Genomic DNA, 26,664 nt, shown 5'->3' on the forward strand with positions numbered 1-26,664 from the left:
GGCTACCGTGGACACACGTGTATTGCGGGCAGAGCTGATCTGCCTTGGGCAGCGTGGTTAGCAGGATATGTCCAGTGAGTTTCGGAGGGTTTGGCGAAGCTATGACGTCTCGCACAGACGCTAGGTCTATAGGGACGTCGTACCTAACAAGTTGACAGGTGGGCTGTCGAATAGGCAGGCAAGTAGAGCCGATAGCGCCAAGTAGTAGAGCCAAATAGGCAGGTAGGTCAATAGGCAGGTAAATAGTAGAGCCGAATAGGCAATTGAGTAAATTGACGAGTGGCTGTCAAACAATGCCGAATAAGTATGCAGGTGATCCAAACCAATAGTTGAGTAGATCTCAGTAGACAGGAGATGATACTCAATAAAAAATAGGCAAGTGATCCGATAAATAGTTGAGTAGATCTCGTTAGCAGGAGATGATACTCAATGACCTATAGGCAAGTGATCCGATAGATAGGCAGACACCTGAGGGAGGCTGCGGATAAACAAAGACAGATTAGAACATGTCTCTCATGCATCTTATTGATGTCCTCGACTGAGGTGCATTCGTCAGATTGGAAAATTGCTTTTGAGCACAATGGGGAGATGATGACAAATGGGATTTGGAAAATAGATGGCTGATAGTAGCAATATAAAATGTACATGAAAGGGGAAATAATAATCTCAAATAAACAACACAAGTTGGAAAGAGAAAAGGGGGGGGGGGAATGGACGCTGGTCAGTGACCATGACGCTATTGTTTACACATGGCCGTCGGCCATAAACAAAGGAGCGAGCTTGAATGGGGAGAGCGTCCGTTCAAGGGGCGCAACTCTCGTCAAGTAGGATGACTAAAGGGGAGATAATTCATATCTTTTTTCTAAGAGCAGTATTAGTGCGCTAGTAAAATTATTAGGCGGTCAGCCGAGGTAAATGAAATAAAATAAGATGTACAAATATATACATGGTTGCATCAACGATCAATTGAGCAACGTAGCATTAAGAGATTAGTGTAATACATAAATATACACATATGCCATGTTTATGTTTTCTACTTACGACAGTGAGAAATACACAATGCACTAATTAAATGTAAATGAAATAATAAAATACACATGATAATATCCAGTGAGAAATATGCACAAAGTAATTAAGTGGAACTGTGATTAAGTTCGGCTTACCACCAGGTATTCCTCTAAGAGTAAGAATAAATGAAATAGTCCAGACTCGATGTCGGCGAGATAGAAATGAGAGAGTGAATGTCCCGCCTTAGTCTACCTTATTAAGGTCCTTAAGAGGTGGACGGAAACAGGAAATGTCCTAGGCTAAAGATTATCTCTCACGTGGGTGAATTTGACTCGAGATGGGAGTCGCACCTTGGAGTGTCGAGGGGCGTGTTGATCCGAGTTGTCTCTTTGATCAAAGAGTGACATGGGAGAGGGGGGGGGGAGAAAAAGTGATTTGTATCCCACCCAAGGTGGAGTCAACCGCGACCGTCAGACATCCGGCGGGTAAGACCAAAGAGACTGTGTGTTTATCTCTCCCCGGTCAAGGGAGATAAGTGAAAGCCTTGGCCTAGTTATCGCCATGGTGGTGGACTAAGTCTAGCGAGAAGAGGAAAAGGTGGGGCGGGTGATGAAATTGGGGATAGAACGGGGAAATAATTAAAATAAAATAAATAAATAATAAATAATAATAATTAATGCTGTGATAAAATTAAGTGACTCTGACAGCAAGCTTTTGACTTGTCACAGTAACATTTACATAAAAAGTTTGTTATTGGTCAAAATAAGTTTCTGAATTCGTGGGTCAGCAATGCTCAAACTGATTCGGCCTGCGGGTCATTTTAATTTCCGACACTTTCGTGTCTTGGCCACATGGCCAAAAAGATACAAAAGAAATAATATGAATGTAAAGTCGAGGATCTGGTACATACATTAACTAATAAAATGTTTTTACTTATGGATATCCAGCTGCATAGAAGAGACACTGTGTCGGAGCACTATATCTAAATTGGAGAGGTGATTACTTAATATAACAAGAGGTGATTATTTAATAAATATAACAAGGTTTCACGGCCAGTAACTTGCATTTAACTCATTTTCTTACCTCTTCTTGGTCAATAGTTTCCTCAATCCTCCAACCTAACCACTGGCGGACACCTCCCCAACACTCGGCCGATCCACCCCCCAAGGGGGGGCCGGACGAATTTTAGTAAAAAAAAATCACAAAATTTGTATACGAATTTATTAGTTATGTTAACAATATGTACCAATTATTTATATTTCAAACAATTTTTTTTTATTTTTTTCGCCCCCCCCCCCAATCTACAATGTTGGCCGATTTGGTCGGGTGGGGAAGTAGCAATGGCATCAATCCCCCCCCCCCCACTATAAACTTTCGAATGGGGGGGGCGGTCTAATTTATTTGTAGAAATCACAGCTTGTTAACAGAATCAATTAAATATCTATATGATTAAAACTTATTATTGATATTTTAACCGATCTTTATATTATGTCGTTCCCCTTTTAGCCATTTGGGGGGGGGGGAACATCTACTGCCTGCCCATCCCACCTAAACCCTTTTAGTGGGGGTGTCGTTCCTACTTTTATGGAGAAATCACAGTTTGTGAATTAAATTAGTTGAATTAATATATCATTTTTATATTATGTTGCTACCCTTTTGGTATCTTGGCCGATTCGGAAAGGCGGAGGGACGATTGCTTCTACTGCCCTCTCCACTCTAGCCTATTTTGATGGAGAAATCATAGTTTGTGAACAAAATTAATTGAATAACTATATAATATAAGCTACATATTGATATTTGAACCCATTTGTATATTATGTCGCACAATAACTAATCTCAAATTTTATCATAGTAAATATAAAGGGTTGTAACAGGTGGGAGGGGCGATACATGCAATCCCCCTCCACCCATCGAACAAACCAATATTTTTTCTTTTTATATTTTAGTTACGATATTACAAAATTAAAAAAAAAATGTTTCTAATATAATTTATATCTATATACTATAAAGCAGAATGTTTGGCGTATGTATGTATGTATGTCCCCGTATAGAAATAAAAACCGCTTGACCAATCTTAATAAAACTTGACAGAAATGTTTCTTGGGTACCAACTTAGACCGTAGTGTAGGCCTATGTATTGTGGCCCTAAAACAAACTTAAGACCCTCAACAACAACAAAAAAAGACCAACTCTATTACAGCTATAGTATTTTATGGATCTAGGCCATGTTTACAATGTTGACATGAGAAAAGATCCAAAAGATTTAGATCTAGATCTAATTTTAAGAAATACACTTTGCGCAGATAGTTTTTTACTTTGACACATGAAAATACAAAAGAAGATCCATTGATCTCATTATATAATAAAATTAACCTTCGAATTTGTGTTTCAAAACCATTTTTTACATACATTAGTTCCTTATATCTGTGAATACAGATTTCCTGACGAACATTCTTTCATTAGACAATACCGTAATGTTACACATCTAAAACTCTAAGATGATAAAACCTCTCTTTGCTCAGATAGTTTTATACTTTAATACATGAATATACTAATTATCGTCCATTCATTTCATATTTTGATCAAATTAACATTCAAATTTGGTTTTCTAAAGCATTTTTAATACATTCGTTTACGAAATCTGCGAAACCGTGTTAAGATAGGCCTAGATCTATATTCATTCATGAATCACGTACTAAAAATTATTTCGTTTAATTGTTTACTTTATTATCCCATTCATTTCACAAATCGGGTAAACCCATTTTTAATGTACTATTAATCTATCGCTCTTTTCGTTTTTAATATGTATGTGTCGGCTTCGGGTAAACCCATTTTCGCACAACTAATTTTATTTTCGTAGCGAAAGAGAAAAAACTTGAAAGGATCATTAGCTAAGTTTAACATATATCTAATTCCAAACAACTAGATTAGTAAACACAAACTTAGACCCGCAGGCCGAGGGTAATGTCAGACTAGTATGTTATAAATTAAATGTCAAAAAAAAATGCAGCAGTAATCAGAGACTTGCTATTTGCTAACGACTGTGCCCTAAATGCCTGCTCTGAAAACGATCTGCAGAGCATCGTCAGTGACTTCTCAAGAGCATGCTCAGACTTTTGGCCTTACCATCAATACGAACAAGACTGAAGTCTTATATCTACCTGCTCCTGGGAAAGCCTACTTGGATCCAAACATCACTATAAATGGACAGGATATAAACGCAGTGGACAAATTCACATATCTTGGCAGCAATCGATAGTGAAATCGACCTGCGAATCGCCAAGACCAGTGCATCCTATGGCAGACTGTCTAAAAATGTCTGGAACAGACGTGGTATCACCACAAACACAAAGCTAGGGGTCTATAGAGCCGTCATCCTCCCTACATTGCTCTATGCCTCAGAAACATGGACAGTGTACAGTAAACATGCAAAGAAACTGAACCACTTCCACATGACATGTCTGAGAAAAATACTAAATGTCAAATGGCAAGACAAAATACCAGATACAGAAGTCCTTCGAAGAGCGTGTCTGCAAAGCATCCACACAATCCCAGCTGCGATGGGCAGGTCACGTCTACAGAATGGAAGACCACCGCATCCCTAAACGACTCTTGTATGGCCAACTAAGCGAAGGAAAGCGCTCGCAAGGTGGTCAAAGAAAGCGCTTCAGGGACACCCTCAAAGCTTCTCAGAAAGCGTTTAGCATAGACCCAGGCACCTGGGGGACAGAGCATCATGGCGTCGCGCTGTGAAAACTGGCGCACAGGTTGCTGAGGAAAAAAGAACAAAGCTGGCAGAAGAAAAACGCCAGAAAAGAAAAGCAAGGCAAACGACACTAGCTCCAGCTGGAATAACCTGCCCAGTGTGCGGCCGAACATTCTGTGCTCACATAGGTCTCACCAGCCACATGAGGAGGCACAAAAACAAAGCCCTCAGCCCACTGGATGACAAAGTGGTCATCATCGAACCACGATGGACGAACTATATGAATTCTTATATCGAGTCGCCCCCACCCAAATGCAATCATTAGCAAAAATAAAAAATTATAAAAATGAGCGAGAATTAATCGTTTTCACGCTACCGCCACCTCCCATTTCCATATGAAAACAGAATAGTCAAATATGGCGACAGAATTTATGTAATTGCCCATGATTTATCATAATTATTTTAAGAAAGACTTTTTTTGGAAAATTTAGAATTCAGACGAAATTTTTCAGTATAAGAGTAACAATTGAGATAATTTCTGAACCCAAATATTATTTTCTTAGTCACCTTTTTCCAACCTTTCCTCATACTGATATTTTTCAATTGTATAAATAAATTTGTGACTATAACTCATAATATCAAATTAAATCCTAAAAATTCACAAAATTTAGAGTGAATCTAATTGGTCCAATTAATTTCTCCTCCCTCTTTCGATTTTTTCTTTAGAGCTTAGTAACAAAACTAAGTTGCAAACATGCCTATTGAACAAAATTTATCACTTACAAATGAGCCTTTTTTTTAAACTATTACTTTTCGAATAATTCTTTTTTCGGCCACGAGCCTTAATCTAAATATGTGGGGTATCTTATCTTTTCAAGGAACAAATTGATTTAATTTGCAATTTAGTAGGGGCTTGTAAATTCATATTAGAATATTTTTCAAGTAAAATATTTTCAAAAGGTCTTTTTCGAATAGGATAAATAATGAGCTGCAGATGTCAGGATAATTTCTACTGTGAAGAATACAAGAAAACGCTTTTGGCGTCGGGGCTTCGCCTCGGACCCCACTTGGGAAGCTTACAGCGCTCCCCCAGACCCCTAGCTGTCAAGAGAAAGGCCTCAACACTCGTTTAAAAAAAATCTAATATATAAATATATGTTTTTGCTTAGGGTTAGGGTTTACTAGGCGTTAGGGTTAGAGTTAGGGTTGGAAAAAAAATTGATCCCCCCTACTCCAAAGTTCTGGATCCCTAGTGATATATATATGGCTTCTTCTGTCTCGGAAGACAATGTGAATTTCGTTGTAAGTTTTAATAAATATTTCTTACCGTTTCCCATTAGATTATTTACAACTATTACTTTTGCTGCCTCTATCTGGTCACTTTTGGTGACATCTAACTGTAAGATTGTAAGAGTTTGAGAATAACTTTGAAGCTTCCTTGCTCCTTCACTATTTACATCTAGACATCCAGCAAAGACTTTATATCCTTCTGTGTCTAGTCGAATGGCGAGTTGGTGACCAAATCCAGTATCGCAACCTTGATATATGGTAGAGTTCAAAATTCTAGTTTATGATTTGGACTAATAAGGTAATAAGAGGAATTAAAATTAAATATTTTTATTTAAAAAACAACAACACTAATACAAAGATTGACAAAATTATCTTTTTTTGTTTGTTCAGAAATATGTCACACTGAGTGGGAATAACGTTTAACCAGGAGCGTATTCGTTTCCCTTGAATAAGACGCAGCAACAATCACTTGGGCTTGAACTTCCTTTCAAAGCTCCAGTTTCAGATTATCTTGTAATCTCTAGGGAAGAGGATGTCAAAGGCAAACGCCCATCAAACCTTCTGTTGATATAATGTAACCACACACCCACGCAATGTACTCGAATAATTAAGCACTTTAAAAATTTCAAATTTTACTGATTCTTCTTCTTCTTCGTTCTCATTGTTATGTTGGAGTGTTCATATGACTAGACCAATACATGAGATGAACTGCGCAGTGGTTTCCAAAATCAGGGAGCTCTCCATATAGTTTTTTTTCTATTGGGGTGATTTGGGGCCAATGTCTTATACGGGCCTCTTGGTAAAGAGAGCAGTTTTGGAGGACGTGGTCGGCATTCTCTGGTGATACTCCACATGGGCAGATTTCACTGGTTCCAATTTTGAGCTTCCGGTACATGTGTTGTCGCATTCTGTTGTGCCCGGTCCTGAGTCGAAAGATTAGACGTTGGTCTTGTCGGGATAGCTTATAGTAAGCGTCATCTTTCTTGTGATTTGGATGAGAGCTCGTCCATTTCTCATTTATTTTATTTACAATTAATTTCTTCAATTCTTTTGGATAGAGTGCAGAGTTTATTAGTGAGTTAGTTCTCCCACTCTGGGCGAGTGTGTCAGCCTTCTCATTTCCTTCTAGTTCTATATGAGCTGGTATCCATTGAATAGCAGTTTTTTTGCTGTTGTTGTTGAGCTTTGTAAGTGCTGTTCTGAGGTTTTTAATATAAGAGGAATCAGTTTTGCAAGCTTTGGAGGGTTGTTTTCGCATCGGTTAGAAAAACAATCTGACTGTGTGGGGAACTTGGATGATTCGCTAACATGGTAGCAGCTAGTGCTAATGCTTCCCTTTCTGCTCTGTGACTCTCCAGTTGCAATGGATTTTTCTAGTTTTCCTCCATCTGGCCATTCGATAAGTATTCCAGCTCCTCCTTTTGTGGTGGCTTTATGGGATGAGCCATCCGTGTAAACTCTGATTCACTGTTTGCTAGGGTAATTGATATGTAGAAAACAGTTCACTATTTCCTTGAGCTCTGTTGGTCTGTATCAGATTTTCTTTTTATGTTTTCAATATGGTCCCTTATAGTAGGAAGAAGGCTTTCGTCCCAGGGTGGAGATTCATTATAGTGTATCGAGGATTCCAGAGTAATTTTTTCAAGTTGGTGTTTCTTTTTTAGGTTTAGAGATTTCTTATGAAATTGGTCCTTTTGAGACGTTTTTTTTGTGCCAGTTTTGTGGATTTTTGTTCTGAGAGGGTGCCTCTTCAAGGTTTCCAATTTTATGAATTGGGAAAGGATTTTTATTTCTTTTCTTTCACCCAGAGAGACCAGGGCAGCGGTTTCCTCCTTAGCTCTTATGGGAGTCGTTTTGATTGCTCCTGTCATTATCCTTAGACCAATATTTTGAACCTTGTCTATTTTTCTTAGGTTCGTTTGGGCTGCTGAGCCCCATGCTGTGGCACCACATTCTAGTACAGGTCTTAAAATTTTACTGATGATGAGATTGTTTTTTAAGGAACTGATGATATTTTTATTTTATTGGAAAGAATCAATATAGTATGCAAACAAACCTGTTATAAGAACTGCCCTTGACACCGATGAAATTGTTTTTGTTTGATATAGATGTAAATAAAAAAGGAAAATAATAAAAGATACAAATAAAGTTGTCCCAATAATGAGGTCAGTAGACCAGCTGTCCATGGTTTGCTAGTACACATGCAGTTGTATTGAATTTCTGGTGTAGAATTTTTCACTTTTGTTTTTATTGAAGCATCCACTGAAAAAAAAAGTTTAGAGGTATCTTAATCTTCGCAAAATTAGAATATACAATGGTATCCATATTAGCTTTTTTTAATGTCTTTTTAATGCCCCACGCCTATCTCATGTCCCTTGTATTAATTGAGTCTTCCAGCTTGGCACCCTTGAAGAGGTACCCTCTCAGAACAAAAATCCACAAAACTGGCACAAAAAAAACGTCTCAAAAGGACCAATTTCATAAGAAATCTCTAAACCTAAAAAAGAAACACCAACTTGAAAAATTTTACACAAACAGAACTTTCCACAAAGACTTTTATGAAACAGAAAATGTAAGTATGAAATACATATAATTTTACAAAGAAGCTGTTTCTATAATTCTCAGTAGCATAGTAATTAACTTAAACTTAGCACTACTTGGGCAAAGTATAATGAAATGGATACAATTTTTTTATTAAACAGACTTCAAAAAGTCAATCCAGTTACGTAATGTGCTAGACTGCACTGACTGGAATTTGTTTAAAGAGACCACTTCAAATTTGGAAGAATGAGTCGACGCAGTGACAAATTACATCAAATTCTGTGAAAACATGTGTGTCATTACTAAGAGCATCAAGATATACCCCAACAATAAACCATGGGTCACTGCAAAAATAAAACGGGAAATAATCAAAAAGAAAAGAGCATATATGAGTGGCGATGGACAGACAAGGAAAAGTGCTCAACGAAATCTCAACGTCGTTCTTGAGGAAGGGAGGAGAAACTACCGTGCCAAGCTGGAAGACTCAATTAATACAAGGGACATGAGATAGGCGTGGGGCATCATGAACAAAATGGCAGGAGCGCAAGTCAAAATTAAAAATAATCTTGCTACAAGAGACGAAAAAACATTAGCCAACGAGTTAAATAATTTCTATTGTCGCTTCGACACGAAAGATTTTAATTATCTAAGACTCAAAGCCCTTGAGGATGTCAACGTTAACAACTGTTTAGAATTAGCGATTACTAAAGAGCAAGTTTGTAACATTTTCAAAAACGTCAACCAATGAAAGCTGGTGGGCCTGATGGAATAAAAAGGCGAATCTTAAAAGAATGTGCTGAACAACTAGCAGAACCTTTCCAAGATATTTTTTCTACTTCATTACTAAACCATGAGATACCACCTGTGTGGAAGTCATCTATAATTGTACCTGTGCCAAAGGTTTCCAAACCGAATGAAATGAATGACTATAGACTTGTTTCACTTACTTCCATTGTGTCTAAATGTTTAGAAAAATTGGTTAAAATGTTTCTTCTGAATGATCTTTGTAATAAGTTAGACCCTTTACAATTTGCTTACCAAAAGGGTAAAGGTGTAGACGATGCCATCCTAAATATTTTAAATTGTGTCTACAAACATCTGGGCTTACTGAACACTTATGTAAGATTGTTCTTTATTGATTTCTCATCAGCTTTTAACACTATACAACTTCATTTACTCATTGAAAAGATGAAAGCGTTGCAGATTAGTCCATATATAATACTATGGGCTAATGAATTTTTAACCCAGAGAGCTCAGAGGGTTAGGGTAAACAATGTTATATCTAATGAACGCATAGTTAACACAGGGGCGCCCCAGGGGGCTGTGACATCGCCATTGTGGTTCATTTTGTACACAAATGATATTCAATCCGATAGTTCTTGTTGCTCCTTCACAAAATTCGCTGATGATGCGGCTCTTCTTGCCCTGCTCTCAGAGAGCTCAGACGTAAATTAGTATTTCAAAGAAATAGAACACATTGAAAAATACTGTAAAGATATTTTTTTATTATTAAATGTAAAAAAAAAACAAAGAAATGATAATCGATTTTCGTAGGGACAAGAAGGAAAATGATATTGTTTCTGTAGCTGGAGAGACTATTGAAATTGTGCAAACCTTTAAATACCTTGGTACTATCCTAGACAATAAACTAAATTTTACTGCAAATACTGATTATATCAGCAAAAAAGGGCAGCAAAAATTACGATTACTAAGAAAACTGTCCACGTTTAATGTTAGCGAAAAGGCCTTGGCTATGTTTAATCACGCTCACATCTGCAATATTTTAAGTTTCAATATCACTGCCTGGTATGGCAATCTGAGCATTAAAAATAAAAATAAACTTTATAGAATCCTAAATGCTGCTGGTAAAATCATTGGCAAAAAATAAACCCCATTTGGGCAGTTGTTTGAGACAAATATCTATAAAAAAGCTAACAAGATCCTCGAAATAAAGAATTACCCTTTGTGTCAGGATTTTGTGATTTTACCATCACAAAAGAGATACAAGACATCGATAGCAAAGACAAACACTCTTTTGTTCCCCTGGCAATCAAATCATTAAATAAGAACAATCTGGTATAAACTTTGTCACATGTAAATTATGAGTGAGTCTGGTGTGAATGTACACTTTGGTTTCTTATAGTTATAATGTTTTTTGTTTGGTGTAATGCACAAATTGTAAGACAAATTTCCATACGGATAATAAAGATTATTATTATTATTAACAAAGCGATGTATTTGAAATTAAACTGACTGATACTTTGGAGCCCTGAGTTGTGAGGTTCTTTAAGTTCGTTGTGTCGTGTGGTGTAGTTTGCAGAGAGTCTGGATAGTAGGAGATACGTAACAATATATATGTAGACATGTCTGTGATCTGATAATTATCAGATAAGAATTTGTTTCCATTTTCCAGCCTTGATATAATATATATATATAGGTCTATAGGATAGGGCCTACATGCGGAAATATCACATGATTATGTCTGTTCAAGATTGTCTAGATCAGTGGTTCCCAAACTTTTTTGTCTCATAGACCCCTTGCCATGTTTTCTGATTTTCGGTAGACCCCCGGCTTAGTATTACATTTTCGCAAATTCATCAACTTCTTTTTTTTTTAACTATCTAATTTCTAACTGTATAGAGTCGAAGAGTGAAAAAGTAATTTAAACTATCTTTTTTATTTATAAAATACAAATTTAAACCAATTAAAATAACAATTTAACATGTATAACTGGAATCATCAAACACACTGGATTTTTTTCCATTGCTACGGACAATATGTTTAATTTAGGAATTAGTTGTTGTATGAAGTAGTCCTTCAAACATTCAATATTCATTAATTAATTGACCTTTAGTATTGTTGTAAAATTTTCGCAAAGAGTTTCTCGTGTATTTCTTGTTTTTACATGAGGCTCAAATATTGAGTCTACATCTACTGTCAATTTTCTAGGAAAATCGTAAGAACCAAAAATTTTCACGAAGTTACGAGTTGAATAGATGTGTTATAATAATACTAGTCGACCCACGGCGTAGCATACACCGTTATTTATGCAGTGCCGGCCTTAGACCAATGCAATCTATGCGAACACAGTGGGCCCCGCCCTTTCATAGGACTCGCGCTAATTCTAGGTGTATAAATTATTAGATTAAACCATTTTATAACTTAAAACAGATTTTCCGCGCACTCCTGTCGATTAACCAGGAGCTCCTGGAAATCTCCCGAAATTGCAAAAGATACGAAAAAGTCCTTAAAATATAAGGAAATATATATTATTATTATTATTATTATAGCTTTTATATAGCGCTACTTTCATGCTTATAGAATGCTCAGAGCGCTTTGGTCCAATCTCATTTGTGGACCAGTGGGGGGGAGGGGGTATCCAGGAGTTGGTTTTCCGTGCTGCCTTTAGGCGCTCAGTAAACGCAACTCTGCCCGAGTCGGGTGTCGAACCTCGAGCCCCCTTCTAGGTAGCCAAGACAAGCCAAGTTCAAGTGCACTTAGCCTCTCGACCACACTTCCCAAATATATAGACAAAAATTGTTATTTTGAGGTGTCATTCAATATGAAAAACGCCAATCCTAAGCGCGATAAATAAAAACGGCATTATGCATTAGTCGTAATTGTGTAATCTGGTGAAAGAAGCTTCTCGAGCCTCAAACTAATGAAGAATTACTCGAGGTCAACAATTCTCAAAGATAGATTGAAACATTTGGTAATTCTTACTATTGAGCGTGATCTATGTAGGAAACAGAATTATTATGATATACTGTATGACTACACGCAAGGCTCGTAAAGTAATTCTGTACGTAGTAAAGAATGAATAAAATGCACAGACGAATTTATTTTCTAATACAAACTCTTAAATTGCACTTATTGTCTACCCAAACTTGGCCCCGCGAAATCCGTTTCGCATAGGGCCCCACAATGATACATTCTGGCCCTGCTATTTAGTGACGGGTGAATATACATAGTAGATTAGTTGTTCTCTTTCCATGACCTCTTGGTCACAATGCTTAAGTCCGGCACTGCTATTTAGTGTTTGTAAAATGTTTCTTTGTAAAATGTTTTACATGTTTCGGATGTTCATTCAGAGTTGAAGGACGAAGGGGGATGGGAGTGGGCAGGGTTTGATAAATTCAAATGACAGTCTAGCGCGCAAACCGCACGACCAGGCAGCCATCAGTAGTGACCGGTGAATACTTGTTCTCCTCTCCCCCCCCCACACCCAGAAATAAGAGAGTGATCTTTCCTTTACTTCTTCTTCTCGTCCAAACTCTTGCTAGACGGTTGTGGCCGCCTGCGTGCAAAATTTTAAAATGCCGCCGCCCACCTTTTTAAAAAAAAAAATAAATCATTAGGATTGAGATGGACACCTAAAGCGCTCTTTAAGTGAAATCCATTTTTTGAAATTTCACTAAAACTAGTTCTTTTTTCCGAAATATGTTGCTACATACATTTTAATCTTCAAAGTTTCTTGCTGTAGATGGAATTGATGATGCTTCAGGTTTTCGCGTTAGTCGGCAATGGGTTTGATTTCGGGCGGGATTTGGTGCTAAGCGTCATCTAGCGTTTTCAACTTCAGAAATTCTTTTTCCTGGCGTTTACAGTGCCTTTTTCTCTTAAAAGGAAGCTTCTCGCGCCTCAGATTAATGAAGAATTATTTGAGGTCAACACTTCTCAAAGATAGATTGAAACATTTGGTAATTCTTGCTATTGAGCGTGATCTATGTTGGAAACAGAATTATCATGTTATACTGTATGACTTTGCTACACGCAAGGCTCGTAAAGTAATTCTGTATGTATTAAAGAATAAATAAAATGCATAAACGAATTTATTTTCTAATACAAAATCTTAAATTTCACTTATTGTCCGCTTCCCTACCCAAACTTGACCCGCAAAATCCGTTTCGCACAGGGCCCCACAATGCTTAAGTCCGGCCCTGCTATTTATTGACGGGGGAATATACATAGTAGATTAGTTGTTCTGTTTTCATGACTTCTTGGTCACAATGGTTAAGTCCGGCGCTCCTATTTATTGTTTGTAAAATGTTTGTTTGTAAAATGTTTTACATGTTTCGGATATTCCTTGAGTTGAAGATAGTTTACTTCTTAGTCCAAACCCCCTGCAGGACGAAGGGGGATGGGAGTGGACAGGGGTTGACAGTCCAGCGCGCAGCCATCCGTGGCGACGTGTGAATACCCACTTGTTCTCCCCCCTTTTGTTTTTGTTTTTTCGTGGGGTTACTATCCGCTGAAATAAGAGAGTGATCTTTCCTTTACTTCTTACTCGTCCAAACTGTTGAGGGAAGAAGAGAATTATATATAGATGTTGTATAATTGGTTTTCATGCGAATACTGCCAGTGAAGGCCTACATTTTCTAGAATCTTCACTGTAAGAAATTAGAAAAAAATTTGGTAATGTCTTAGTCCAACATAAATTGATTTTCAACAGAAAACAAAGAAATATTTTAAAATAATTAAAAGAAAAAGACCACACCTCCTTTATAGAAGTTATTTGTTTTTCTCTTAAGAAATAATAAATGTTAAATTAAAAAACAATGGAACATTTTTACCCCGCCCCATTGCCCCCTTTCCCACGACAAAAATCCTGGTTCAGTAAATGTATAGATCTACTAAACTTTAAAATATTCCAATTGTAGGCCTTTAGAACTAGAGTTAAAGACGGTGCGAAAACATTTTCCTGAACGTTAGTTTATTAATTGAATTCATATCGCCTTACTTCGGAAATTCCCGAAAGCGATAGTTCTTTCAAGAACACGATAGTCCTTTTAAAAACCGATGTTGGATCTGGATCTAGGTTTAGTTCTCTAACCAAATTTAAATTTATTTATTTTTTTAGTTTGAAATATTATAATGGTCAAACTAGAGTTTACCCTATGTGGTCAAAGAGCTAGTAATTCTTTTCTCAGCGACATAATCCATTGTTAAATTTATTAGAAAATCGTTAGAGCCGTTTTTGTGATCAGCGTCTAAGGTCCACCCTCCCTCCATGAATATCTTACTTGAATAGAGGTATTGTAAAAGAAAAACATTTAAAAATTCTTTTTAAAATAGATAATAACTCCATATACAACTTATATAGCGATTGTTTTTGTCTTAATAATGTTAAATTAAAAAGAATGGAACAATTTTAACCCCGTCCCATTTCCACCTTTCACTTTTTTACTTTGAAAATTTATAATGGTCAAACTAGAGTTTTTCCATTGTGACAAACGGGCTAGTAATTGTTTTCCCAACGATATAGAGTTTACATCAACTGTCACTTTTCTAGGAAAATCTTAAGAGCCGTTTTCGAGATCCGTGTCCAAACATTTCCACGAAAGTACGATAAAACATTTTTTACTCCGTCCAATCTCCCCCCCCCCCCCTAGAGAAAGAATCATGTTTAAGCGAATGTATAGATTTACTACACTTTACAATTTAATAAACCTGGTGGTGAAACAGATGGGGTAGTGGTGTGTGTAGACAGCCGACGGAAATCGCCCAGGCCAGTGCTAGACGAGCGGTTAACCGTAACGAGTGGCGAGGGTCAGCCATGATGGTTCTGGAGGTTCTGTGTTGTGAATAGAGCTTAGGTATGTCATGAGGGATGTAGTCATGTTATCAACCAGAATGGTCGAGCGATGTTTCTTCCGGTTCTAGAAGACTAGTAGGGACCCTATATAAGAGCGAGTGTGTCAGAGTCAAGTGGCTTCACGTTACCTCGCAACTTCACAAGTACGAGTTGAAGTCGGAGTCAAGAACCAGTCTAGGTGAAGTCAGTCCGGGAGAGAGACGTAAGTGCAAGTCTATGAAGAGGCGGAGAGTTGATACAGCGTTACAGAATTAATACGTCGGAGTGTGAAGCTTTTGTACAGTCCGTGTTACGTTGTTAAAAATTGTACAGTATTGGAAATTAAACTTTACATATTTTTGAAGCCCCGAGTTGTCAAGTTCTTTGAGTTGGTGGTATCGTATGGTGCAGTTTGCAGAGAGACTGGATAATGAGAGTCGTTACAAGGAAACAGTCGGAAACAAACACACACAGAGACACACACTAATACGACAGTTTTACCATATTGGCTAAATAGTTACTTTTGATATATTCAAATCTCGCGACGTCTTTATCAACGGCTTGTCACAGACAAAGTTATCTACTCAGCTTGATAAGCACTAGCCCATGGGCGTAGCCAGGATTTTTTTCGTGGGGTGGGGGAGATTTCCCCCCCCCCCCCCGTGCAAAAACAAATATATTTATATGTATGTATGTGTTACATTCTAACCCTTCATTCTTTGTGCCCTAGAATAGTTTCTTCCTGGAGTTAGTGGAAAAATGTAGACTCCCCGCCATTGCCAGCAAAGGGGTCTGGGAGAACGCTAGGAGCTTCCACAGCGAAGGGCGGAGCTCCTACACCAAGGTATTTTAAGCTCATTTTCCTGCTATTAAAAAGTTTTATTTTAAAAACCTAATGTGCTATTCTTACTGACTTAGACCCTCCCTAGCTGTTCGGCGCATTTGCCGTCAAGCTGTTTCCACAAAAATCTGTCACTGCCAATGTCTGAAGCCTCTTCCCACCTGCTCTGAGGACCTCCATGAATGTGTAGCGCCAAGTTTTACTAGGATGTCATCGCAACTCTTCTTTTGTAATTGAAATTTGTAACCTCTCTTGTCTACGCTCTTGAAATTAGGTGACTGTAGTTTGATTTAGATTTTATATCGAAAAGGGAAGTTTTATCGTCAAAATCATCTGTTGGGGGTTTTAAGTTAAAAAATCTCTGGAGGTTGTTTATTTTTATATTCAAAACCCCATTTAGCTACGGTCATAGAATTTGGTTACTGTAGTGTGCTTTAGAATAATATTGAAGATAGAGGTTTTCCACATCAAAACGCTCTGTAGTGGGATTTTAAACTCAAAACCATCTGGAAGGGTTTTAAACTTAACAAAAAAAGCCATCTGTAGGAGAGGGGTTTAAACTCAAAACCCCCAGTTGGCTTGGCTACGAATAAATAATTTTAGTGTTAAATTTGCTTTTTTTTTTTCATATTGAAGAGGTATTTTATCATCAAACCCCTCTGAAGGGGGGTTTAAACTCAAAACCCCTTTTGGCAACGCTCATAGCATTTTGAGTGCGTAATTTGCTTTTTTTTAGCTTCAAACCCCACTGGCGGGGGGTTTAAATTCAAAACCCCTTTGGCTACGCTCACAGATTTTAGAGTGTGTAATTTGCTTTGTTTTTAATATTAAAGAGGTATTTTTTACCTTCAAACCCCGCTGAAGGGGGGTTTAAACTAAAAACTGAGTCAAAACCCATTTAGCTACCCTCATCATACATTGTACAATATGTCAGAAGAGCGATTTTAGATCATCTTTTGGTATTGAGCATTTTCATTTCAATGGAACTAGAATGAGAATGTAGATCTACCTAAATTAAACGTCTAATTTAGCACTCTCAATATCTATACATACTAGATCTAAATATAAAATATATATTTGGGATAATGTAGATGTAATTTAGATAAGATTTATGTAAAACAAGGTTACAAAAGACAGTTTGTGTGGAAACACAAACTCAAAATCGGCCCCCGAAAAGGTCCATCCAGGCAGGCTTCAATATTTTCAGAAAGAACATGCAAATGAAATTATATCAAAGACAAATGAGTGGAGAAAGAAGGTTAACAGATCTTGTGTAGTGCCCCAACGGTCCCGCAGATGAAAGGATAGGTGAAAGTGAATGTAAAGTTAGATGTGAACCTGGCCTAACTAGTTCCCCTTTTAGACCTTGTGGTCTATAGGACAGATGATGTAAAGTTCATCTGTTTTTGTGGCCTACGATTAGCGAGGGTGTCATGTAGCCAGCACAACGACCAACCGCCTATACTTTTCCCCAACTAATGTCAGGTACCCATTAGAGCTGAGTGGACTCAGAGGCGCCCAAAGATTCCAAAGTTGAAAATCCCAGTCTTCACCAGGATTTGAACCCGGACCCCCAGTTCGGAAGCCAAGCGCTTTACCGCTCAGCCACCGCGCCTCCCTTGGCCTAACTGATGTCTTATAATTGATCCAATTGTTTTGAAAAAGCTCAATCTCTTACTCAAATCCTCAAAAAAAAAAAAAAAAAAAAAAAAAAAAAAAAAATTTTCCGCAATAAAAAAAATGTTCATAAAAATAAAGTTTATAAGATTACTATTCATTTTAAATTAGGTCTAACTTATGATGCATATTAATTAGCTTTTTCTCTTTAAAAAACTGCTTGCATAACTGATTTTAAAAATTAGATTTTTCGCTTTCAGAAAAAAAAAAGTAGCCGTTGCATCAGAACTTTGAATGGTCTAAAATAGTGTGATGTCGGATTTTCAATATCTTTTCTAGTTTACGAGATCTAAACGGGACGGACGGACAGACGGTCAGACGGACAGACATTTCGCACAAAACTAATAGTGTCTTTTCCCCTTTCGGGGGCCGCTAAAAAACACTAGATAGTCAATTAATAGACTAATTGCAATATTAAATTTTAAAATAGTAGATTAGTTTAAGTATTTTATCATATTGACATATTAACAATCTACACTTTAAGTCTAGAAATCAAAATTATAGATCTTGATCTAGTCTAAATCATGGCTGTCTGGTAGTGCGGTTTGCGCGCTGGACTGTCGTTTGGATTCATCGATGATCCCAGGTTCAAACCCTGCCCGCTCCCATCCGCTCCCATCCCCCAGGTTTGGACTACAACTCTGAAGGAAAATCCGAAACATGTAAAACAACAAACATTCTAAACTAGACCAAAAAATTCTAGATCTAGATTCAACAATGATTTTAATTAGAACTTAAATCTAAATCTAGTTTTAAAAATCTAGCTCTAGTGTAAAAAAAATCTAGATTAGATCTAAATCTAGATATTATGTCTTTTTAAAATGCGAGCCACATTACGAGGTTTAATAAACATTACTATACCGAGTTGTTTTAGCATTTCATTTAAAGAATTTACTCAATATGACGTGAAAGGAAAAAAATCCATTACCTCACACGTCCTAGATAGACTAAAAATGTCTTCTATACGAGCAGCTTCTCGAGGGTTCATTGGTGCACCGAGTGAGTTCTTTTAGCATTTCATTTGATGGGCTAGTAAGACTATATATATATATATATATATATATATATATATATATATATTAGGGGTGCACCGGATAGTCGCTCCGGCTCCGGCTTCTGCCGACTATCCGGCATTTTTTACTATCCGGTGCTATTCGGCTCCGGTCGGATATCACTACCGGATAGTAAACCGGATAGTAAAAAATACACCTATTTAATATGCATAAAGTGGACCTCGTTCCATTAATGTCTGTTGTAGAATGTATTAATGTTTATATTAAAACAAAATAATGTGCTTAAAAATAGAGCCTTTATGAATATGCACCAAACATCGTTTATTATATAGACAAGGCGTGTTAATAACTTAATATAAATAGGAATGAAACTTTACATCATAAATGCGCTTTACATACAGAGCAGCAATGGCTGACATTTTTCAATTTTTCAATTTGTCTTGACCTTTGAGTAGGTTAGTTAACATGTTAAAATGCTACATTCCTTGACTACGTCATGCTGACCAGACGTCTGTCTAGCTGTGCGGGTATATCTCCAGAGGTAGAGATGAACAACTCCCACCCCTTTTATTTGTTTAGTCCATCACATTGAGTTTTTTTATAGGTAGGTGACCACAAGTTCAATACGATGGACGTAGGTTTAATGTCAGCGTATTGACACTCTCTAGAGGTCACACCTTTCGAGGGAACTGAGTTTGTTTACTTAGTAGATAATCTTTATTAGGGGGGCTGGACTACCTTAGCCACACCTCTAAGGTAACTAGGTATATTTCCAGATGAACAACTCCCTCCCACTTTTATTTGTTTAGTCCATCACATTGAGTTCATTGATTGACAGGACTACATGTGTAGGCTCACTAGGTATATCTGACCAGGTTGTTGGTCTGAAATTCATGAACACATAACCACTATACAAGGCAGATTGCATTTTACTTATGAGATTTACATTAGTAACTAGTTAAATATATACTAACATTATTTACATTGACCTTCCTACATTTTTTATTATAGCTTTTATATAGCGCTACTTTCATGCTTATAGCATGCTCAGAGCGCTTTGGTCTAATTTCATTTGTGGACCAGTGGGGGGGGGGGGTTCTAGGAGTTGGTTTTCCGTGCTGCCTTTAGGCGCTCAGTAAACGCAACTCTGCCCGAGTCGGGTTTCGAACCTCGAGCCCCCTTCTAGGTAGCCAAGCCAAGTCAAGTTCAAGCTCACTTAGCCTCTCGACCACGCTTCCCACTTGTACATACACACAGACACACTCATGCTATACAGATTATTAGAAATACCTATAAGCTTGAATAAATCAATCAGTAACAGAGTTTAAAACAATAAGGTATATAAAAGGAAAAAAAATAAAACCAACCAATATAGGTATGTTATTTAAGAGTTTCGTAAAATGTTCAGCAACACAAGCTATTAACAAGACACTTTTTGTTTTGTCAGTCTGTCTGTCCGTCATGTTAATAGCGAGAAAAAAAAAAGACTAAAAGATATTGAAAATCTGATTAATATTTAATTTCCCTTCCGAAACATTGCATTAGTTTTAAATTGTAAGATGTTTGTATATATAGTGAGAGAAAATAAGTATTCCAGATTTATCAAATACCGTTAATTAAATTTGTGGGATGGTCTGTTATGAAAATTAGATGTACCATAGCCTTGTGGAGAGATTTTCAAACAATACTTTGGATTTAGGAAGTTGTTTTACTTAAAAATCGGAACATAATATTAACGATAATTAGATTTTCTAACGTTTTAGCTAGAAAGTTAAATGTAGTGTAAGAGAGAAGTGCGATTTTAGAGTTAAAATATTTTTCATAAAAAATTCGGAACAACCAATTTTCTTAAATGAGAAAATTATTTGTTTTATTTATTAGAAGAGGGATTTCAAACATTTATTAGCGTTATTAGATTTTTCATATAAAAATTCGGATCTTTTTGGCTTCGATTTGTAAGAAAATTAAGGTAATGTAGGTCGATTTCTTTTTCGAAACAAAATCCGGAACATTCTTTACCGATTAAACAACTTTTATTATATTTCGGCAAGAAAATTAACTGTAAAGTAAGTCCAAAAAATGATTTTCAATGATCGTTTCTAGTAAATTACTTTCTTATTTTAAAATCCTGAACAACCTATTACCGATATTTTTGAAACAAATAAAGTCATTTGACATAAATTTGTTTCGGAACAATTGATATTGATAAATAAACTATTGTGACGTAGTGTCAAAGAATATAAGTGTAATATTAGTCAACTTTGCGATTTCAAACAATCATTTGACATAATGAAATATAAATCAGTATAGATATCTTTATTTAGCATTTATATGCTATTTACATTAAAAAACCGGAACAATGTATTAAAGATCATGTGTTTATTGCACCGTTTTAAGCATGGAAATAAAATCTAATATAAGTTAGAACAGCAAAAAAAAAATATTCGTTGGCTTTGATTTGTTTTTCACAAAACATCCGGAAACAATCTATTATAGATACTCAAAACTATTGCAATATTCCTGAATGAAAAATTAAAGGTTAAATCAGATTTACAGTAGCTTTTAGTGTTATTTGTTAATCTAATCATGACGGACAGACCGACCAACAGACAAAACGCACAAAAATAAGCTTCTTTTATTTGGATGGGGGCACTAAACAAAAAATAAATAAAATCTGATTTTTTTAAAAAGTTTAAGGAATTCGTTTAGCACCATAGCATGTTGCGACGTTTCGTTATTGCACGAAAGTCTCTGCATAAAAAGTCCATTTAAAAAATGTGTGTGATAGCCTATTTACAAGTGCATTAATAGCTTTTATAAACAAACAGAAATGTTTTCTTTTAATTTTAGCAGCTAGTCGACCAGAAAAAACACCTTTAAGTATTATTTATATTTGTTTTAAACATTTCTTGTACATTTTATAAATAAATTTGACTTAGTGATACTATATGTGGAGATGAATTTTACATCTTTGTTAGCATATTGTAATATTTACATTTACGTAATTGTTTTAGAATTGGTGTATTCTTATGAAAAAATCGCTTGCATAATTAATTTTAAAAATTAAACGGTTTGCTTTTAGAAAACCAAAAGTAGCCGTTGCACCTAAACTTTTAAAGGCGCATTTAATTGTGAAATAATATTTTTCATATCTCTTCTAGTTTTCGAGATTTGAGTGTGACAGACGGACAGACGCACATTTTGCACAAACCTAATAGCGGCTTTTTCCCTTTACGGGGGCGGCTAAAAATGATATAATAAATGAAAGTCAATTTCTTTATTTGCAGTCGGAGGTTGGTTTCATTCATTTGCGTTAGATGCTTACCATGTAAAACATTTTTTTCGCCTACTTTAAGTTATCACGAACCGTTGAATCTTCATGTTTCTAAAAAAAATTAAAAAATTCCATAATTGTATTTAAGAGCTTAACAAAAACAGCAATAACAAATCCCTTTGAAAATCCAGCGTACTTCAGTTTACAATAAAATTTTAACATGTTCAACACCTTTAGTGACGGTATTTAACTCAACACGTTAAGGATCACAATGGCATCCTGACCATTTTTGAAATACGCAAACAAAGACTGAAAGACATATTACGAAATGCACAGGGCTGGCTAAGACCTGAGGAGAAATGTACCAGGGTACAGAAGGAAAGGACGCCAAAAAAAGCGATGGGAAAGCATCAAAGAAATGACGGATTTGTCAATGAAAGAGACTAATCCTGGAAAAAGACAGAGTAATAAGAATCATCATTTGTTTCAAAAAACTTTTGAAAGATGCGCTTATTTTCGGCATGGGTTTGTATTTTATTTACAATTTTTTTAAGATTCAAATAGAAATGAAATTACGGGCTAAAATTTTCACAAGATGTTGCCTATGTACAGTGGCGTAGCTAGGGTATTGGATGCCCTGTGCGTCTGTTCCTCGTGATGTCCCCACCCAAAAAAAAAACGTTTTAAAACAGCGAAAAGTTTCTAATTTCGAAATAAAAAGTATTCATTATTTAAGCATTGCTATTTCGCAATCAAATTTATCAAAATAAAAAGATTATACAAGTGAATCTCACATGCTTTCTCGCCGGCAAACTATCGATAATTTCATCGAAATCAGTTTTTTCCACTAGGTCTTGTCCAATAGACGAAATTGCCAAGTTAGTGAGTCATAAATTCGTCATTGTTGATCTTAAATATTTCTTCATCAAAGTAAGTTTGGAAAAACTTCGCTTGCATGTAGCCACACTTACCACAATAGTCAAAAATAAAAAAATAAAAAAAAATAAAAAAATATGCGAATCAAGATAGCAATATTCGGAGACAGACATATTTTTTTTAGAAAACTCTAAAGTTCAATAGATTCTTGTTTTGGAAGTTCGGAGACTTCTGGAGAAACTGCGACAATTAGCCTACCTGAATACCTAAAATTCATATTAACATGACGTTGTTTTTATGGGGGTTATTATTTCATGAACAATATGGTATTACCATTAGTAGCTCGTTCTTGTGCATCAATAGAAAATCTACATATATTTTCAGCTGGCAATTTTTACTTCAACCCAATACGTCTTTGAGGCTCTGCGAGACAATGCGTGATAAACTTTTGATCCAGATTTTAGATGTTAAGTATACTTTGGAAAATAATCGAGAGATATTTGCTTTTCAAACTTTCTGAATGATTTTTAGCGGCCCCCGAAAGGGGAAAAGACGCTATTAGTTGTGTGTGGCCTGTCTGTCCTTTCGTCCGACCCAATTAAATCTCGTAAACTAGAAAAGATAGTGAAAATCCGACATCATAATATTTTAGTCCATTCAAAGTTCTGATGCAACGGCTACGTTTTTCTTTTCTAAAAGCAAAAAATCTAATTTTTTAAATCACTTATGCAAGCAGTTTTTTTCATAAAAATACACCACTTTTACAATTATTCATTATTAATAGTATCAAACACTGGAGGCTCTGTAGTAGGGGAGGTATAAATCTGTCATAATTTTTACATTGGACTGGAAAGAAGCTAATGTCACCCCCCCCCCCCAGTTAAAAAAGGAGAAAAATCTGATCCAGGAAACTACAGAACAGTATCACTTACCAGCATCACATGTAAAATCCTAGAACACATAATATGTAGTGACATCATAAACCACTTAGACAAACATAATGTCCTTACTCCATACCAACATGGCTTTAGTAAATATAGATCATGTGAAACACAACTAGTTGGACTAATTGATGATTTTTCAAAAGGTTTAGATAATAGTGAGCAAATAGATGTTGTCTTATCAGATTTTTCCGTTTTGACAAAGTTCACCACCATAGTTCGCTTAAAAAAATAAAATATTTTGGCATTGATGGTTCATTGCATCAGTGGATTAAAGATTTTCTGATAGGGAGAGAACAAACTGTAATAATAAATGGCTATAAATCAACACCAATAACAGTAAACTCAGGGGTACCTCAAGGAACAGTCTTGGGTCCACTACTATTTTTAATTTACATAAATGATTTACCAAATTACAATAGTTCAGGAACAAAAGTCAGATTATTTGCAGACGATTGCATAATATATAGAACAATAAAAACAACACAAGACACGGAAATTAAACCAGTAACACAGACTAAAAACGCAAAATACCTGGGTGTTATAATAAATGAAAAACTGTTATGGAATTCCCATATTGATGAAACTATATAAAAAATCAAACAAAGCATTAGGGTTTATTAGAAGAAATTTCTATAAATCAAATAAGGACATACAACTAAAATGTTATTTAACCTTGGTTAGGCCAATAATAGAATATGCATCCTCTGTTTTGGACACCTCAACTCAAGAAAACATTAAGAAACTGGAACAGACACAAAATAGAGCAGTGAGATTCATGACAAACGAATATTCACATTTGACTAGAGTAAACCTGTTGTAAAATCACTAAATTTAGAAAGCCTTCATGATAGAAGACTTAAAAGTAAAGTAGCAATGATACATAAAACAGTGAACCATAATATTCAAATACAAAAACAAAATTTAATAAAATACTCAGAAAGACACAAAGATAAAGGCATATACCTCGTTCCATATGCTAGGACCAATTTGTACAAAAGCCCATTCTTCCCTATCGCTATTAGAGCATGGAAAACCAGTGAATTGGCGGAGTTTAGTTATTGGTTAATATGCATGACTAAATGCATGACGAGTAGGAGGTAATCATCTTCTTTTTTGAAGTAACGTCTGTATCACCTTAAGTGAAAAAATCTATTTAGTATGCATATAAGTTGGACATAATTTAAAACAACTATTGCATTGCTGCAACACAACCTAGAACACTTAGAAACCTAGAACGTACTTCCGGGGCGCTGCACAGCAGGCGACCTGATTATATTAGACTCTTTTTTTTTCTATTTTTTTTTCTGTTAATATTTCATGTAACTTGTTACTACTCCAATGTTTCAATGGATGTGCACTGTGTCTTTTGGATTCTAATGTTGGTATGGATTTTAATTTGTGTGGAAACGTGTATTTCAGTGGAGTTTTGTGGTAAGACGCTTGACAGTATGGACAACACACCCGCCATCTTGGAACCTAATAACGAGCCTAAGTCTAAGGCTCTAACCGAACAAATCCCTAGTAAGAAAACGTAAGAAGAGAGGACGTAGAGGAGGAATACGAGTTAAGTGTAGAAGAAGAGGACAAAGAGGCTTCCTTCCACCTATCGTAACAGGCAATGTTAGGTCTTTACAAAATAAGATGGAAGAATTAACAGGTTGCTGTGAACATCTGTATCAATTTAGAGAGTATTCCTTAATGTGTTTCACTGAAACCTGGCTCAATGATACGATACCCGACTCTTCTGTTGATCTCGATAAATTTTACGTTTATAGAGCAGACAGAACAATTAATAGTGGTAAGTCAAAAGGAGGAGGACTCGCAATCTATATAAACAAGGAATACTGCAACGCCAAGAATGTGAACATCAGGAATAAAATTTGTGACCCTAACATTGAACTTATGTGTGTCACACTTAGGCCTTACTACTTACCTAGAGAATTCACCCAGGTGTGTGTTGTTGTTGTGTACATACCACCGACGGCTGTCACAGCGACTGCGTCGGAAATCATTTTTGATGTGCTTCACAATGTACAATCAAAACACTCGGACTTTGTTTGTATCGTAACTGGAGATTTTAACAACCTAAATATTGACAGCACACTGTCAAACTTTAGTCATTACTTCTCCCTCCCCACAAGGCAGGGTAGAACGTTCGACAAATGCTACGTAAACATTAAGCAGGCTTACAAATGTAAAAGTTTGTTCCCACTTGGAGAATCTGATCATGTAGTAGTCCATCTTATACCAAATTACAAACCTACTCTTAAAACTACAAAGAGAGTTAAAAAAACGGTCAAGATGTGGTCTGAAGAGGCTGTAGAAAAACTACGAGGATGCATTGAGAAAACTAACTGGGAAATCTTTATTGAGAACTGTCCAGACATAAACGAACTAACAGAAACTGTTAACTGGTATCTATCATTCTGCGAGGAGTTAACAATTCCAACAAAAACAATACAAGTCTATGGAAACAATAAGCCCTGGATGACCAAAAAAATCAAACACCTTATTACTGAAAATAAAACAAAGTATAAGGCTAGCAACGAAGAGTTTATAAATGCTAAAAATAGACTGAGAAAAGCAATTATTGAAGGGATAAAAACATACAAAGAAAAAATGGAGAATTTCTTTGCAAATAACAACTCAAAACAATGCTGGGAGGGATTAAAGAAAATAACAGGCAGCGCCTCAAAACGAGAACAAATTTCAGTGGATGATAATGAGAAATTCGCCAACGAACTAAATGATTTTTATTCTCGTTTTGACAAAGAAGATTTTGTTGATCTACACAAAGAACTTTTCAACACTCTGTCCAAAGGAAAACAAGAGCCCTACGTCAATTTTGTAACTGAGGATGAAGTGACCTTGTTATTTAAAAGAGTAGACGTAACAAAAGCTTCTGGACCAGACAAAATTA

General features: G+C 36.1%; 1 protein-coding gene across 1 annotated transcript in view; it reads right to left on the bottom strand.

The window, feature by feature from the left end:
• LOC106060216 (retinol dehydrogenase 16-like) overlaps window positions 1–26,664 on the bottom strand; it is a 123,565-nt gene that overhangs the window by 84,885 nt on the left and 12,016 nt on the right. The window contains exons 3-4 of the mRNA XM_056022099.1: window positions 8,061–8,266; window positions 6,042–6,251 (exon numbers count right to left, since the gene is read on the bottom strand). Of these exons, the coding sequence (XP_055878074.1) occupies window positions 6,042–6,251; window positions 8,061–8,190 (340 nt within the window). The 5' untranslated portion in view covers window positions 8,191–8,266. The remainder of the gene's footprint in view (window positions 1–6,041; window positions 6,252–8,060; window positions 8,267–26,664) is intronic.

Source organism: Biomphalaria glabrata, chromosome 2 (genome assembly GCF_947242115.1).
Source record: "Biomphalaria glabrata chromosome 2, xgBioGlab47.1, whole genome shotgun sequence".
Classification (NCBI taxonomy): domain Eukaryota; kingdom Metazoa; phylum Mollusca; class Gastropoda; family Planorbidae; genus Biomphalaria; species Biomphalaria glabrata.